The sequence below is a fragment of the Amphiprion ocellaris genome, chromosome 4, assembly GCF_022539595.1.
Source record: "Amphiprion ocellaris isolate individual 3 ecotype Okinawa chromosome 4, ASM2253959v1, whole genome shotgun sequence".
Lineage (NCBI taxonomy): Eukaryota > Metazoa > Chordata > Actinopteri > Pomacentridae > Amphiprion > Amphiprion ocellaris.
Window position 1 is genome coordinate 37,778,402 of NC_072769.1, and position 17,526 is coordinate 37,795,927.

At 39.0% G+C, this 17,526-nt stretch overlaps 2 protein-coding genes across 2 annotated transcripts; both read left to right on the forward strand.

The window, feature by feature from the left end:
- Window positions 1-210: 210 nt before the first annotated feature.
- On the forward strand, window positions 211-7,283 carry LOC111588120 (zinc finger protein 16-like). Its single transcript, XM_023298281.3, has 9 exons — window positions 211-535; window positions 2,586-2,636; window positions 2,794-2,856; window positions 3,000-3,065; window positions 3,144-3,287; window positions 3,360-3,490; window positions 3,937-3,998; window positions 4,827-5,091; window positions 6,445-7,283. The coding sequence occupies exons 1-9, from the start codon at window positions 318-320 to the stop codon at window positions 7,056-7,058; spliced, it is 1,614 nt and encodes a 537-aa protein (XP_023154049.2). The 5' UTR covers window positions 211-317; the 3' UTR covers window positions 7,059-7,283.
- A 541-nt stretch (window positions 7,284-7,824) lies between these two features.
- Window positions 7,825-16,245, forward strand: LOC111588121 (zinc finger protein 70-like). The gene is made up of 8 exons (XM_055010165.1): window positions 7,825-8,243; window positions 10,221-10,271; window positions 10,547-10,609; window positions 10,765-10,830; window positions 10,910-11,053; window positions 11,134-11,444; window positions 14,635-14,910; window positions 15,449-16,245. The coding sequence occupies exons 1-8, from the start codon at window positions 8,029-8,031 to the stop codon at window positions 16,069-16,071; spliced, it is 1,749 nt and encodes a 582-aa protein (XP_054866140.1). The 5' UTR covers window positions 7,825-8,028; the 3' UTR covers window positions 16,072-16,245.
- The last annotated feature ends 1,281 nt before the right edge of the window (window positions 16,246-17,526 follow it).

Consider the following 17,526-nt stretch of genomic DNA (forward strand, 5'->3'; position numbering starts at 1 on the left):
ATATATATATATATTTAGCTACATTAGATACTTTTAGGATTTTTTGGCAAGATTTTTACTCATTTTTTTGAAAATATTTACAAGAATTTTCTTGCCAAATTTGGGGGACAAGGAAACAATATTTTTTGGTGCCTGTAAATGAAGACAACAGGAGGGTTAAATAACTCACAGAAAGTAATGCGTTTGAGAAAAGGCAGAGTTTTGTCCCCTCTGACTTCCCATACCGTCTCCTGCATGTTCTCGCTCAGTCAGGCTCAAAATCTTCAGCGCGCAGCTTCAGGGAAAGTTTGTAAACACGATGACAAGAAACCACCACAATGAACAAACCGACTGTTCCTCCTCTGCTGACAGCAGCCTACACGGCGGAGAGAACTGAACAGCAGGACACCATCTCAGAAAAGCGAGCTACGACAAAAGAACTGGACCGAACCCGGACTAGAATAAACATCGGAGGGGCTTTTCCGAGGTGGAGGAAGCTACGGGACCTGAAAGGATTCAAAACCGATGCCGAGACAGCGACATTCCTGCTGGACAGGTGACACATCTGGATGGTGATGTTTGATTTATCAAAGTGTCATTACGTCGCTAAGATGTCGACGGTTACCGTAGCAACCGGTAGCTCATAGGCTGTGCAGCGGGGCTAACGTTAGCTTGTTCAAATGCTAGGACTGGTGGTTTTCGTAGTTTTGGTACATTTCTCAGATCACAACTGAAATTCTCTAATCTACTTGTTCAATCTTCACATCATTGTGTCACTTGTGCACATCAAAAAAGCAGTTTCTCATTTCTTTGAACAAGTTGCAAATGCTTTGGTTCATCCATGCAAATGATTATATATTATTATTATTTTATTATTATTACTATGTTTATTGCTACATAAGCTGCTGTAACAATGTAAATTTCCCCTGGCGTGGGGAGAAATAAAGGACTATCTTATGTACAATTCTCTGCTATTTCCTACATTATCAATTAATGATGTCACGTTGATCAAAATGTATTATAACGGGTCTCTCTTGAATCGTCTCACCCCCCACAACATTTAGGCATTAGTTTATCGCATCAGTCTTTACATGCAAAATGGTTGAACAAGTTGTCAGAATATGTCAAGGATGTTTCTATACATTTCCATTAGACATTTTTTCTGAAACTGTCCTGAATTGGTAAATTGCTCCCAGGTGAATCTTGACTTTCTCTTACAAAGAGAAATGTGTGAAGGGTTAGAGTTTTCTGAAATCACTCAAAGATGCAAGAGAAGATATTCATGATGTGGATGAGAATTTGTGGCCCAACAGACAGGAACATCAGGAGGTGTAGGAAGACTGCACTGGAATTCCTACAGCTGCATGGACAGTTTTTCCTAAGGAGATTGTCCTATGTTTACATTTCTACTTTTGTTTTTTTTTGTCTTTTCTTGGTGCTATGCAGCGCTGTTTTCCTTTCTGTATCACAATGATGTGGTCTGTCAACAAACTACAACAGTAAAAGTGTAAATGTGAATCTTGTCCAGTCTCTTGCAATCAATCCCCCACATACACTAAGATGTAACTTACAACTTACAATAACTGTCATCAAAACTTTAGCCATAGTTTACATCAGAACATCCCTCCACAGAACACTGTTATAATGACAACATGACTAAACAATTTGACAGTTTTATCCACACAATGACACCAGGACTAGTCATTCTGATGCCACTGACATGTTCACTGACACAGATATTTACTTTTGAGAGGTCAGCTGAGGATTTTGAGCAAGGGACTGGCTTTTGCAGGTAATTGATGGTGTTTTGCTATTTGTACGAATTGTACCAAAGCAACTGAGAAAAACTGTAAATGTGGAGACAGAACTGCATTTCTGACACAAAAACTGCCTGAAACAAACCACCAGTCAAAGCTGAAACCAAATAAACAAAAACCCTCAAAATGTTTGGTGATTTTGCCCTAAAATAATTCAGTACCGACAACTCACAGGCAGTCAGATTTCTGATGTTGTAATTACAGACAGATGTAGACATGACAGCACACAAGATTTAAATGCTCACAAAAACAAAGGATCTGTGTAGAGCTCACGTATAACTATGAATTAGCTTTAAAGAGGTGCCAAAACTGGAGGATTAACCCTAACTTCACCCTTAAATGCAAATCAGAAACTGCCAATTGGAGGCTAATCATCTTGTCCTTATATTTAAGTGTGTCTTTGCTTCCAAGTGTCCTCATCATCAATGTTTTATTGATCAGTCTGCACTATTATTTAACACCTAAGCACAGAAACAAGTGTTTATTACATTATTAGAAAGTTGCTGTAGATTACTTTAAATGACTAAAATATGCATTTCCACTGACTTAGTGTATGTCTCTCTGGCAGACAATATTGATATTTCACAAGACTAATTTGTAGCTTTCCCACTCTGAAATGTCAAAATAGATTCAGATAAAATCACTGTGCTTTAATTTCATTTATCTCAGCTACGGGTTCTTCAAGTCTGTGCAAGCCTGCAGTGTATATATAGATAGATAATGACCCCGAGCTGACACGTCAGATTGACAAATGATGTACTGCATGTTGTTTTTTTTTTTTTGTTGCAGATATCAGGTAAATTCTTTGACTGCAGCATTGACACCAGACAAACCTAAGAGGTAAGAAAATGTTTGTGGTTGAACAGCCTTAGCAGTTCAAGCACAACCAAACACAGAAGCATATTGATAACATATGCAGTATATTATTATATCAATTTGTAATCAAGAATAACTTTTCTGGATTTTGGTTTGACCTCCATAAATTCCTTTTCTGCAGAGATGATGAGGGTAGAGGTTTAAGTGATGTGAACGAAGTTGCGGTTGAAGTTTTAGATACAAGGTATGTGGTTTTTGATATAAATATTCATGGACAGTGACACTCAGTTCAGATGGATATTAATAGCTTGTATGTTTGCTTTTTGCCAGACAAAACTGGAATATGTTATTTTAAGAAATTTACATTTCTGCACTTTATGTTTTTAGTCTGTCATCACCAGACATGCATGTTGACACTGGTAAAGATGACGTCAATCATATTCAACACCCAGAGTAAGTTATATACTGAAGTTTTATGTGAGCTTTGATGTGTTGAGTATCATTGTCTAATATATTTGACCTTCTACGTAGAATTGAGTGGGCAGAGGACAAGACATGGGCTCCAGTTGAGGACTTAGAGAATATTTCAACCTCGGAGGAAGAGGAAACAACAGAAGAGGATGGTTGCAGGGATGACAGCGATGATGAAGACTACATCCCCCCTTCATGTGTTCGGCAAGTTCTCAACCAAAAGTTCTGTTACATGAAAGTTAGTTTCTTTACTAATGGCTTTCTTCATTCCTACAGAACTGGTAGTGCTATTAAAACCAAAATAGGTGCTCTTCAGTCCATCGGCAATGATGAAACTGTGCATGACGCTGTAGATGCAGAGCTGAACGAGCAAATACCAGAGACAGGAAAAAGTACAGAAGTCCAGAGTGAGTGAATGATTATATCAATAATCTTACAACTTTATTTACCATGACTGTTTGAAACCACTCACAGAGCTATATAGTCAAAATAATCCAACATAGTTCAAAGTAATTAAGGGTTGAGCTGTATTTTAATGTTTATTTGAGATGATTTCTGAAAGTTTTATATTAGCAGTAGTGGCAAATCTCATTTGATGGAGTGTTTCAAAAGTCATTTCATCTTGAATTTCCCTTGGGATTAATAAAGTATCTATCTATCTATCTATCTATCTATCTATCTATCTATCTATCTATCTATCTATCTATCTATCTATCTATCTATCTATCTATCTATCTATCTATCTATCTATCTATCTATCTATCTATCTATCTAATCACTGCAGTAATAACTGTTTTTGGTGTAACTTTGGTAGTGGCTGTAATATTTCATTGATTCTGATTTGTTTATACAGAAAACATGCCTCACAATCAGCTTGGGAACCAGGAAGATAATCTGGCTGAGAACCACCACCAGGTGAGAGCCTGTATCCTGTACGTGTTGAAATTCCCCTGCCACATGTTAACACGTTTTACATTGATTGGTGCTTTAGTATCCAGTGTACTCGACCAAAACAAACATGCATCTAACTGAAGAGCAGAAGAGTGTCACTAGGCCTGTGGTTTCAGTGCTTTCCCAGGGACACAGCAGTAAGAGATGTCAAGTTAAACGTCATTCTTGTTCTCATCAGCAGCTTTGCAATAAAATAACCATCACTAGTTGATGTGATGAATCAACCTCATGGCATTTTTCAAGTCTGACTCATGCGTCTGTCAGCTTCGTAACTCTGAACTCCAGTTTCTAGGCGTTTTGTGCTACTGTCATGATTTTATTTACTGGCTAATATATTTTTTTAAGTCCTGCGCCTCTATGGAAACAGCACAACCATTGCTAGAAGTAGAGAGAAAACTCAAAAATGTCTTGTGTGCAGTATGACAGTTATGTCATGAAGCATTAAAAAAGCTAATTTGATAATTTATTTACTAGAAATTGATAAAAACTGGAATAAGCTAAATTTCCCAGTGCGTTTTCATATTCAAGAGCCAGGGATTGATGAAAATGTAACATTCAATGACTGCTGCTGTGATTTTTATTTGTTGGAGATTTTTGGAGATTAGCTTAATGGTCTATAAATGGTGTAATCGGTAATGCAGTAATATCTGATTTCACTTGTTGCTTTGTTTAAGAAAGATGAAAACTGCCTTTGTGTTTGTAAAAACAAGTAATTTTAGTGGAAGTACCATTACAGTGGTTAACCGTATACCTAGACACATGCTGAGAATTTAAAACTTGTTGTGTCTGCAGCACCTGAACAAAAGACACCATGGAGAACACAGCCCTGAAACACAACACAGCACTTCCCCATCTGAGGAGCCAAAACACTCCCAGGGTTTTCACAGGCCGCACAAGACCTACAAATGTCCAACATGTGGAAGAGTGTTTCCTCGCAACCAAGCCCTGAAACGACACCTTGTGATTCACTCAGGAAAAAGACCTTTCAAATGCTTCATATGTGGGAGAGGATTCACCCAGAGTGGAAACCTTAAAACACACATGAAAGTTCACAGAGGTAAGAGCTCCTCAGTTTTTGAAAACGTTTATTTATCTAGATCATGTCAACTACTGAATTTGTATGGTCTAAAGTGCTGGACAGTTTCTCTGGACAGTGCTGTGTGTTCCTCATTTGGCATTTTGTTCTCATTTTGTACAAAATTTTATTCATTACTGAATTTCTGAAAGGAGATAAAGGTCTCAGTGGTTGCATGGTTTGCACTACTGATGCAAATTTCTTTAGCTCATTTTTGTCCACATCAAAATCGGTTGATCATTAAAATGAATGAAATACAGCTGGCATTTTCCATATGCTGACATTAACACTAACACTTACTGTTCATCACAAAATCAGTGTAGAGATTTGAAGAACAGAGAAAGTGTACACCAGCTTACACAGCAAATGGGCTGCTGTCTTCCACAGTAAATAGCCTGTAATTAGTCGAACACAGCAGTTTGATATCAAAGTAATCCTCAGAGCTGTTCTAAATAATGGAGTGACTTGTTCACTACTGGAAACAGCTGTTTAGCTGAAACTGAAGTCCACAAATACTGTTAGAGCAACTTTCACAGTCCAGAAATTCTCAGTATTTACTTCCACCTCTTAAGTGTCTTTATACTCCATACAGAACATTGTCAGTACACTTCCTCACTTTAGATTGAACATTGTTGGAAGATAGCCAGAGTTGTGCTACATTAGCAGCTACAGCTGCTATCTGCTGAGAGACATTTAGGTTCCTGGGTCTGAGTTAGTGGTTGAAAATCCAAGTTTAGTGTTAGCATGAGCCTCAGGTAGCTAGATTGGTCAGCCAGCAGACACCTTTTTACAACTTGACACTGCAAAGTTCATCAGCAGGACAGCCACAGTTAACAGGTAGACAGGAGGGAGGTGCGCTCATTTTACACTTTTGAGCAGTCAGAGAACACACCTGTAACTCCATCTCATCAAACAATAACAGGTTCCATCTGGTGGTGCAAACTGGGTATTACAACATGCCTGTAGTACATTTGGTGTCGTGTCCCTCGTCTCGTAGCTTAGCGTATAATATATTTGAAGTTATTTAAATTAATAACGGCAATTAATCGAATAACACTTAATCATGAACATTCGTTATTTGCACATAGAATTGTCAGCAATCATGTCTTTTGTGATGCAGGTTAAATTCCAGCAGCTAGTAAGTCATGACAGCTTTGTTGATAAATTATCATGGTTTTACTTTCCTCTTGCAAATCCATATTTGCAGTGATTTGATTGGAATGACTTGATTTTTAAACAGATTATGTTTTTAAATGTTTGTTGTAATTGCTTGTGCTATAGAGCCCCAACAACAGACAACTGTCTATCCATAAATATCTTCATTTTTCTCCACAGGAGAGCTAACAAACTGGACATTAGTGACAGAGAAAAGCCCGGTTAAAGAATCTCCTGTAACAGTTCATTTGTGTGGAGAGTGTGGAATGGACTTCCCTGAGAAGCATCTGCTAGAGGAACACCGGGGGAGTCACAAGAAGCCTTATGCATGTCCTGACTGTGACAAGACATTCAAAAACGAATCTTATTTTAAAATTCATCAACGTGTCCACTCAGGAGAAACTCCTTACATCTGCTCAGAGTGTGGAAAGAGTTGTGTCACAGCAGTTTTGCTCAAAAAACACGAACTAACCCACAGCGGAGAAAAGAATTTTCACTGTGGTCGGTGCTGGAGAGCGTTTTCACAATCCTCTCACCTGAAAATGCACCTCAAGACGCACACAGGAGAGCGTCCTCATCTGTGCTCAATCTGTGGTAAAAGTTACTCCAGAGCACACACGCTGAAAGTTCATCTGCGAGTTCACACTGGAGAGAAACCGTACTCTTGTGAGAAATGTGGGAAATGTTTTTTTTACTCTCAAAATTATCAAGTGCATTTGAAGACTCATGACAAGAAGCTCACGCCTCCACCAAAATCTACAGGGAGACCAAAACAGCAGCAGTTAGTTAGTTAATAATCAGTAATGTCATCTAGAAGTTTTAAGGCAGTCTGAAAAGATGTAAAGTAAATTTATTTTGGTTTACACATTGATTATGATGTGAGATAAAATAACTCTTAAATGACTCAAGAGATGGGACAAGCAATAGGATGTTAATCACGTGATATGTTGTGTACAGTCAGCTCCACTGTTATGCATTTTAGGCTAGAGTATTTAAGTGAATAAATCACAATAATTGTGTGTTTTGTATCGATGCCTCACATAAACTATACCTTTGACCAGCATTCTGAATTCTGAATGGATGTATTGTTTTATATCCAGCTGGTTTTATCCATTCACCAAAATAATTTACAAAAACAGACCTGGCCTGTATGGGTTTATGGGCTTTATACAGATGTTCACTATGAATCTAAAAATAATAAGGAAAGAGACACAATGTGAGTAGTGATATTTATTTAAAAGTTCTGATATTTAAAGGAGGCGTCAACATTTAATTTGTCAATTACCAAAAAATTAATTTCTAAACTTGACATTTGGCACTAAAGGACACGTCTGTATTTTGTTCCAAGGAAAATGATTGTTTTCTTTGTTTCATATGGAACAAAACTATCTGAAATGCTACATCGGCTGCAAAATAAGCCATGTTAATTGCTTTAAATGTTGGCCAGAGGTTTGTTAGAAGAACCAAAAATCCACCATATGTGATATTAGATGTGAAATTATATGAAGAGCTTATAAATATGTTATAAATGAAATTACTCAACACTTCAAATTTAGTGGCAAAGAAAACCACAGAGATGGGATCATTGCTATTTGAAGGTTGCATCTGTTTGTTGTTTTTTTAACAAACGCTTTTGAAAATGATCATTTTGTCCCCTCTGACTTCCCATACCGTCTCCTGCATGTTCTCGCTCAGTCAGGCTCAAAATCTTCAGCGCGCAGCTTCAGGGAAAGTTTGTAAACACGATGACAAGAAACCACCACAATGAACAAACCGCCTGTTCCTCCTCTGCTGACAGCAGCCTACACGGCAAAGAGAAGCAAACGTAAGAGCATCTGTGAAAAACGAGGTAAAAAGAAGGAGTTTGACCGAGCCAGAAGCAGGATAAACATCGGAGGGGCTTTTCCGAGGTGGAGGAAGCTACGGGACCTGAAAGGATTCAAAACCGATGCGGACTTCGCCTCATTCCTGCTGGACAGGTGATGATTTCTGCTTGGTGTCTAGGTGATTTGATTTGCGAAACATGTACCTAGATAGCTAAAACGTCCAGGGTTCTGGTATTACTGCGTAGTCACTATGCTATGTTACTGTGGTGTAGCTGGTGGGCTAACGTTAGCTTGTTCCCAATGCTAAGGCTACACTGGAGTTAGCTTACAGTTAAGGCGAAGCGGTTTTTATTTAATAAATGATTTATTAACTAATGGTGCCACAGTCATTATAGTTTATGTTAGTACACACCTAAGCACTGCAGTAAGCCGTTGGTTGTTTCCAAATAGAGTGTGCTGGGTGATAATAATAGTGTGTCTCACTGTTTACATTTCACAGCAGTAACGTGGAGCTTTCACAGCTGTGGCCTTGTTCAAGGGTTGCTGTTAACGATGAATCCATTGACTGATTCCCCGAGAAATGGCTATTTCATTTAAGCTCCCAACTGTATGTCATTGTATGACGCAACACTGCACGAATCTAAACAAAGGGCTGGATTTTAAAGTGCAAAACTGGAAACTCCAACATGACAAAAGTACATTAAAAAGAGGGCTTATTGTTCATGTCGGTAGTGCAACTTCAAAAGAAATCCAGGTTTCTGTTACAGTTTTTCTCAGTCGCTTTGGTACGTTTCTCAGATCACAACTGAAATTTTCAAAAGTACTTGTTCAATCTTCACATCATTGTGTTACTTGTGCACATCAAAAAAGCAGTTTCTCATTTCTTTGAACAAGTTGCAAATGTTTTGGTTCATCCATGCAAGTGATTCTGTACAATTCTCTGCTGTTTCCTACATTTTCAATTAATGATGTCATGTTCATCAAAATGTATTATAACGGGTCTCTGTTGAATAGTCTCACCCTCCACAACATTTAGGCATTAGTTCATCGCAAAAGTCTTTACATGCAAAATGGTTGAACAAGTTGTCATAATATGTCAAGGATGTAGACTTTTTTTCTAAATCTGTCCTTAATTGGTAAATTGCTCCCAGGTGAATCTTGTCTTTCTCTAACGAAGGGAAATGTGTGAAGGGTTAGAGTTTTCTGAAATCACTCAAAGATGCAAGACAAGATATTCATGATGTGGATGAGAATTTGTGTCCCAACAGACAGGAACATCAGGAGGTGTAGGAAGACTGTAATGGAATTCCTACAGCACTGCATGTACAGTTTTCCCTAAGGAGATTGTCCTGTGTTTACATTTCTACTTTTGTTTTTTTTTTTTTTTGGTCTTTTCTTGGTGCTATGCAGCGCTGTTTTCCTTTCTGTATCACAATGATGTGGTCTGTCAACAAATTGCAACAATAAAAGCGTAAATGTGAATCTTGTCCAGTCTCTTGCAATCAATCTCCCACTTACACTAAGGTGTAACTTACAATTTACAATAGCTGTCATCAAAACTTTAGCCATAGTTTCCATCAGAACATCCCTCCAGAGAACACTGTTGTAATGACAACATGACTAAGCAATCTGACTGTCTGATCCACACAATGACACCAGGACTGGTCATTCTGATGCCACTGACATGTTCATTGACACAGATATTTACTTTTGAGAGGTCAGCTGAGGATTTTGAGCAAGGGACTGGCTTTTGCAGGTAATTGATGGTGTTTTGCTAATTGTATGACTAGTTTTGAGAAATGCACTTACTGTTTTGCAAATGTCGAGGATGATTTGAGAAATGTACCAAAGCGACCGAGAAAAACTGTAAACTACTAAACAAAATGAAAAAGATGGTTCTGTGTATTAAACAAACGCAACACACTGGATATTTTACAAGTGCAGGGCAGCTAAAGCAACTCCTTGTTGTGTGAAGACGTTTTCTCCTTCTTATGTAATTCTTTGCTGGTGTTGGTTGTTATTTTGAATTCTGTGCACATGTGGTTGACTTATGTTGGGAAAATATGACATCAGTTTAATCAATTTCAGAACAGACTGATGAATTAGTTACTGCATGTTTATGTCTTGCAGATATCAGGCAGATTTCTTGGCTACAATACTGACACCAACCAAACACAGTGGGTAAGAAAATGTTTGTGTTCATTGCTGGATGCTAAATTGACTGTGGCTCAACAGACATGGCATGTAATTCAAAATTTTGTCTGACTCTTTGCATGATCAGTGATTTCCTTTATAAAGATAAACACGACTGAAAATCTGAGGCATGTTGGTAACATATGCCGTGTATAAAGCTGATGATTTACTTCTTGTGTACTACCTTCAGTGTGTGATACGTTTGTAACCAGTAATAGTTTCTCTGGATTTTAGTTTGACTTCTATAAATTGCTTTTCTGCAGAGATGATGAGGGAACGGGTTTCAGTGATGTGAACGAAGTTGCGGTTGAAGTTTTAGATACAAGGTACGTTCATTTAAATTGACCTAGTCATAGATGTTTACACTCAGTGAAGATGGATATGAATAGGTTACATGTTTACTTTTTCCAAACAACACTGGAATATTTTTGTCTCAAAAACGTACATTGCTATACCTTTTTTTTTTTTTTAATGTCTTTAGTCCGTCGTCACCAGACATGCGCGATGACATCGGTGAAGATGACTTTAATCACATCCAAAACTCTGTGTAAGTTATATGCATACAAATATAATGTGAGCTTTGATTGCTGAATGTCGTTATCTAATATTTTTGGCTTTTTGCATAGTATTGACTGGACAGAGGACAAGACATGGGCTCCAGTTGAGGACTTAGAAGATATTTCAACTTCAGACGACGGGGAAACAACAGAGGAGGATGGTTACAATGATGACAGTGGTGATGAAGACTACATCCCCCCTTTATGTGTTCGGTAAGATCTCAACCAAAAGTTCTATTTATAAATTAAGTTAGTTTCTTTTTTAATTGTTTCTTTTTTTGTTATTCCTACAGAACTGGAACTGGTACCATTACTGGTGCTATTAAACCCAAAATATGCCCGGATGCTCTTCAGTCCGTGAGCAACGATGAAACTGTGCATGATGTTGTAGACACAGAGCGGAAAGAGGAACCACCAGTGACAGAAAAGATTGAAGTCCAGACAGAGGACAAAAGCACAAATCGACTTGCGACTGTCACTTACCGTGACCGTTTGAAACAGCCAAGAAAGAGAGGTGCCGAGGTAAATTATCATGAAGAACACAGACCTGAAACACAGGAACAGGATCCCAACACAGCACCTACAGATGAGTTAGACTCAAATAGTAAGTGTCATTTTACTTTTTTTATTCTTTATTTACAAGGGGCAATTCACAATACAGTTGCGGCAACAGATAAAGCTAAAGCTTATTTTTTATCAGTAGTCTTTAGGCTGCATCTATCCAACCACCCATCCATTTACTTCCATTTGTCTAGAGTCCTATCACAGTGACAACAGTTTTCGTAGAGCATGGCAGACATACTTCTCTCCAACAACATGTTATTGTTTCTCCTTTGGGATCTCAAGGCGTCCCCAGATTAGATGAAACACTTAATTCATGCAGCAAGTTCTGGATCTGCCCAAGGGTCTTTAGCTGGCTTCTTTTAATGCAAAGGAGCAGTGACTATACTCCATTACCTCTGCATGTCTGAAGTCCTCCCTATATCTCTAAGGCTTAGTCCAGCCTCCCTGCGGAGGAAACTTGTACCTATGATCTTAGTAGCCCATGACAGTAGGTGAGGAATGTAGTGAAGTCAAAAAGGTGTGGACGTCCTCCTCAACCTCACTGTGCCTTGAGATCCCGTCCAGAAATATGACAAACATGTCGGAAACAAGGGGGAACCTAGACTTTGTGCCAAAAATGTGGACACAGCTCTCATTTTGGTTATACAAGGACCAGATGGCTCGCAGTAATGGTTCTGATACCTGACGCTTTTGCAGTACCCCACGCAAGGTTTACTGGGGAACATAGTGATGAGCTTTTTCCAACTCCAGAGAACACAAACATTCAAGCACGCAGCACCGCCTGTTCCGTAAATTTGTGCTGGAATTCCAGGCTTCTCATGATGACCTGTTACTCCACAATGACGTGCGCTGGCTCAGTAAGGGCAAAGCACTGGAGCGCTTCATTGAACTACGTGCCCAAGTAGTGGATTTTTTGAAACAAAGTAAATCAAAAACGGCAGCTGACCATCTCCGCATCATGCAAGACAGAGAATACATGTGCAACGTTGCGTTTTTAACAGACATTTTCTCCCATTTGAATACACTTAATCTCCAGCTGCAAGGAAAATAAAAATCAGTGGTGGATTTGGTGGAAAAACTTGATGCCTTTGGGAACAAACTTGATCTGTTCCATGCAGATTTGTTGTCAGAGAGGCTGCTGCACTTCAACACACTGAAGACAGTGGGAGAAAGCAACAAAATAGACAAGATGAAGACATTCATCACACAATTAAAAGACAACTTCTCTGCTAGATTCCATGACTTTTTCATTCCCAGGGATGTCATTGGATTTGTGTGTGACCCATTCACCATCAGCCCAAGCGGAGAATTCTCCACAGACGCTGTGAAAATGATGCCGTTGTACGAGGCGTCCATTCAGAGCGAGCTGGCTGAAATCCAGGCTGCTCTCCATGGTGCTGAAAGCCTGAGCGCATTCTGGATGTCTTGTCCCGAGGACTATGGCACATTGAAGACGCTGGCTATGTATGTGCTCACCATGTTGGGTTCAACCTACACCTGCGAGGCTGCGTTCTCCAAGATGAACTCGATAAAAACACACGAGAGGAACCGACTGTCAAACCAGTCTTTGGAGGACTGTTTGCATAAGTCTGACAGCAGCCAAGCCTGATGTGGAAAAGTTGGTGTCAGAGGGGAAATGTAACTTCAGCCATTAAGCAGTGTGAGGAGCCCATTTCAGCCTTGTGATTTGAAATCGCTATAGCCCACTTAACGTTTTATTTGATGTGCGAACATTATTTGTGACCTGTTTTGTTCTGGTACCAGTTTAGTATTTATTTACCATGCTATTTTAAGTTATGCCAGTTGGTTTTTCCTCCTTTTTTGTCCTGAGAAGTCTACTAGTTTGAAGCTTGTTGTTGAGACTTTGAAATAAAAACCAAATGTTAAGTAAGGGCATGAGGAAAAGTTATGTTAAAAAAAAGAACTGTGTGAAACAATAAATGTTAAACAGTGCAGCGAGTCTGTCCTCATTTCAGAATGTAGCCTAAATAGAGTCATAAATGGTGGGGATTACTGATAGTTAAGAGTCTCAGTTATTGTTGTTTTCAGTTGCTTTAATAGTGTGGACCACATGATATTTTCTCTTTGATCCTCACAATTTTGGAATCCAGTCGCGGGCCGGATTGGACGGTTCGGCGGGCCGGATTCGGCCCGCAGGCCACCAGTTGATGATCACTGTGATACACCAACAGTTTGAGCCAGCACAGCTTGACAATGTCCAGACCCTTCAGCATCTCTAGTTGAATCTCTTTGACATCTGGTGCCTTGCCATTGAGGAGCTTCTTGGCTACCTCTGTGACCTCTGCCAATGGTATGGGTATGTTCACACTCTGTTTCTTCCCAGAGTATTTGTTGTTCAGGTTTAGGAGCCTCTCAAAAGAGTCTTTCCACAACCTGACAATGTTAATGTTGCCTGGGCCAACCATGCTTTATTTTCCGGAGTCGTCAAACATTGTACAATAGCTTCATGTAACCAGTCTTTTTCAATAGCCCCAACAATTAAAAGTTCTTGCTTCATAGTTGCCTCTACTGCTGTCCATCTTTTCTCCTGGTACCTCTCTGCTCTTTCAGAAGACCCTTGGGCCAGCCAAGCTGAAAAGGCGTCCTCCTCCAGCTTGAAGGCCGTATTTCACCACTGCTGTTCACCAGGGGGTTCTTAGGTTTCTGACATGATGGGTCCCAAAATCTCCTTACCACAGCTTCCAACAGTGGCTTTGAAAATGGCCCATTCCTACCTTGCCCGGGATACATTAGAAATTCTTTTAGTTTACGGTAGGATTCCTCTATAGTCCCGTTTGTCTGATGGTAGGATCACAAGTCCAAGATCGACTTAAGTGTAAGGTGCTCTGGTCTTGACCCTTCTCTAGGATCAATATGCCTTGAGACTCTACCAGGAGCTTTTGCCCCTGACAACAAAGTTCTTAGGATCACTAGGACACACATATTATTCCATCATGCTAAAGTGGCAATTTTTTGGGCCCTAAGCAATATTCATGGTCTCTCTATTGTGTGTACACTATTCCTTTAGTGTCTCATCATCTGTTAGCCATCAAAGACATCTGAAATCATACATGATGTCCTTTTTTAGATTAGCTTGTTTCTGTCTATCTTCATGTAGCAATATTTTAACTAGAAAATAAAATCTATAAATAGTAATAAAGTAAAGCAAATCCTTTCTCATTAAATGCTTTGGCATATTAACACTAACTTCTACTCTTTTTTTTGTCAAGGTGAAACTCTGAGAAGTCCAGAACTTGCCAGCACACCCAGCAGCTCCCATCATGAGCCTCAGGAAAAGGCATCTGCGGAACCAGAACAATCCCAGTGTTTTCGAAGACCAAAGAAGATCTACAACTGTTTGACCTGTGGAAAAGTGTTCCCTTGCAACCAAGCCCTGAAACGGCACCTTGTGATTCATTCAGGAAAAAGACCTTTTAAATGCTTCCTATGTGGACGAGGATTCACTCAGAGTGGAAACCTCAAAACACACATGAAAACTCACAGAGGTAGGAGTTGCTGTTGTCCTCATGAGCCTTTGCCTCTTTCAGTGAGATGTTTGTGACATCTTCCCTTAGTAAGTGAAAGATAAGTTAATTAAGATCTGATCTTGGGCGAATATTTGGTTCTCAAAATTAATATCCGGATACCACCGTTGGGACCGGATATTCGGATATTCGGGTCCAACCTTAGTTCATTGGCAATGTGTGAACTGTTTGCAGAGTTAGTGAGAAAGTGCTAACTTGCCAGCCAGCTAGTGTTAGTCAGATCAGTACCTCTCCAAGCTTTTTTAAATTTCTGTGTACACTGTTGTTCATGCCTTGGCTGGCATTTTGTTCTCAGGATTACAAAAAGGTCAGCTTAGCTCCAGCAGTAAATAAGCTGACAGCTTCTTCAAAAAATTACCATGGTTTTACTTTCCCCTTGCAAATGTATGATTGCAGCAGTTTGATTAGTATGACTTGATTTTAATTTAAAAAAAAAAAAAAATTTGGCCCGTGTAACAATAGAGAATTGTCTGACAATGAATCTCTTTTTTTCTAACAGGAGAGCTAACAAACTGGACATTAGTGAAAGAGAAAAGCCCAGTTAAAGAATCTCCTGTAACAGTTCATTTGTGTGGAGAGTGTGGAATGGACTTCCCTGAGAAGCATCTGCTAGAGGAACACCGGGGGAGTCACAAGAAGCCTTACGCATGTCCTGACTGTGACAAGACATTCAAAAATGAATCCTATCTTAAAATCCATCAACACGTCCACTCAGGAGAAACTCCTTACATCTGCTCAGAGTGTGGAAAGAGTTGTGTCACAGCAGTTTTGCTCAAAAAACACGAGTTAACCCACAGCGGAGAAAAGAATTTCCACTGTGATCAGTGTGGGAGGGCATTTTTGCAGTCGGTCAACCTGAAGGAACACCTCAAGACCCACACAGGAGAGCGTCCTCATCTGTGCTCAATCTGTGGTAAAAGTTACTCTAGAGCTTATGCTCTCAAAGTTCACCTGCGAGTTCACACTGGAGAGAAACCATATTCGTGTGAGAAATGTGGGAAATGTTTTTTTTACTCTCAGAATTATCAAAAGCATCTGAAGACTCATGATAAAAAGCCCAAGCTGTCGACAAAACCTCTGGGGAGACCAAAACAGCAGCTGTTAGTGGTAAACAATCAGTGACGTCATCTAAGTTATTATTATAATGTACTCATTAATTTCTATGTGAAATATCTTGCAAAATACTGATGTGATTGGACAATGCAATATTAATCATTTATAGTAAGTCGTGTACAGTCAGCTCCTGTTACGTATATTAGACCAGAGTATTTAAGCAAATAAATCATATTAATTGTTGGTGTGTTTTGTATTCAATATTTGTGTTTGTGAATCTTGTTTCTATTTACCTAAACTTGGAACTTTTACCAAAGTAAGAACTGATTATAATATTAATTGGCATCCTACAAAAGAAAAGCTTTTCATGAACAGAACAAAAACTAAACCTTGTTCTGGATACATAAATGCAGCATCAAATGTAAAGTTATGCAGATTTTTGTAAGAGGTTATGATTTTGTATTTTAATACCGAAATATAAGGTGCCTTATGTATTGGATGGATGACAATGTATCAGTGTTCTGTAAACCATTATTGGGAAGTCTATGCATAATGTAAGTAGAAATAATCATCACACTTTTTTCAAATGCAACTCTTTACAAGTCACAATCAACATAAAACATTAATTTGACATCACTTTTGTACAATATATGCTTGGCATACTGCAGTAGTCACAAAGGCACTGAAATAACATGTTAAGTATTATAACCTCATGGTACTGTGCATGGTAGCAGCCTTATAATCAAGGAACTTTTTTTATAGAAAATGTGACAGGCTACAGCAGGAAAAGCAGAGGTGAATTTAACTGCATTTATAACTGTTTAAGCAATTTTTACATTGTAATGCAGCAGATAATGATAAGATTAGTTACAACTGTGTTAAAGTAACAGCATGTAACTACACGTTGGACTGCAATTACAGTGTGTATGGACAGGTCTCAATCAGCTTGAATATCAGGACACTGCAGTTTTACTCATTCTTCTTTGCAATGGAGTCATAAGTGAACAACCATTTTCAAGTTCAGGCACAATTTCTCAACTGGATTAAGGTCTGCTTTGTGAGTCTGCCACTCCAGCACAGTCACCTTTTTAGCTTTAAACCATTTCTGTGAAGCTTTGGCTGTATGCTGTGGGCCGTTGTTTTGCAGACAAACCTCACTCACTCATCTCTTTCTTGCACGTTCACTCAGTTTTTGAGAACCATGTGTGCCATATTCCTTCCATTCAGGTGTCTCACACTACAATTACTTGAGACAAATTTACTGCGCTCCAGTGATCTCCATTTCAATAATAGCATGAGTTGACTGAGTATCATGTTATTATCACATAATAACATAATTATTTGATATAACTTAGTAAAATCCTACTTTCACTTTTGAAAGAGCCTTTTTTGCAAATTTATTTGACTGTTATTCAGTGAAGTGTGATTGTTTGTCTCTGTGTAGCCCTACAATAGACTGGCGACCCGTCTTCACCCTCAGTCAGCTGGGCTAGACTCCAGCCCCCCAAGACCCTAATGAGGACT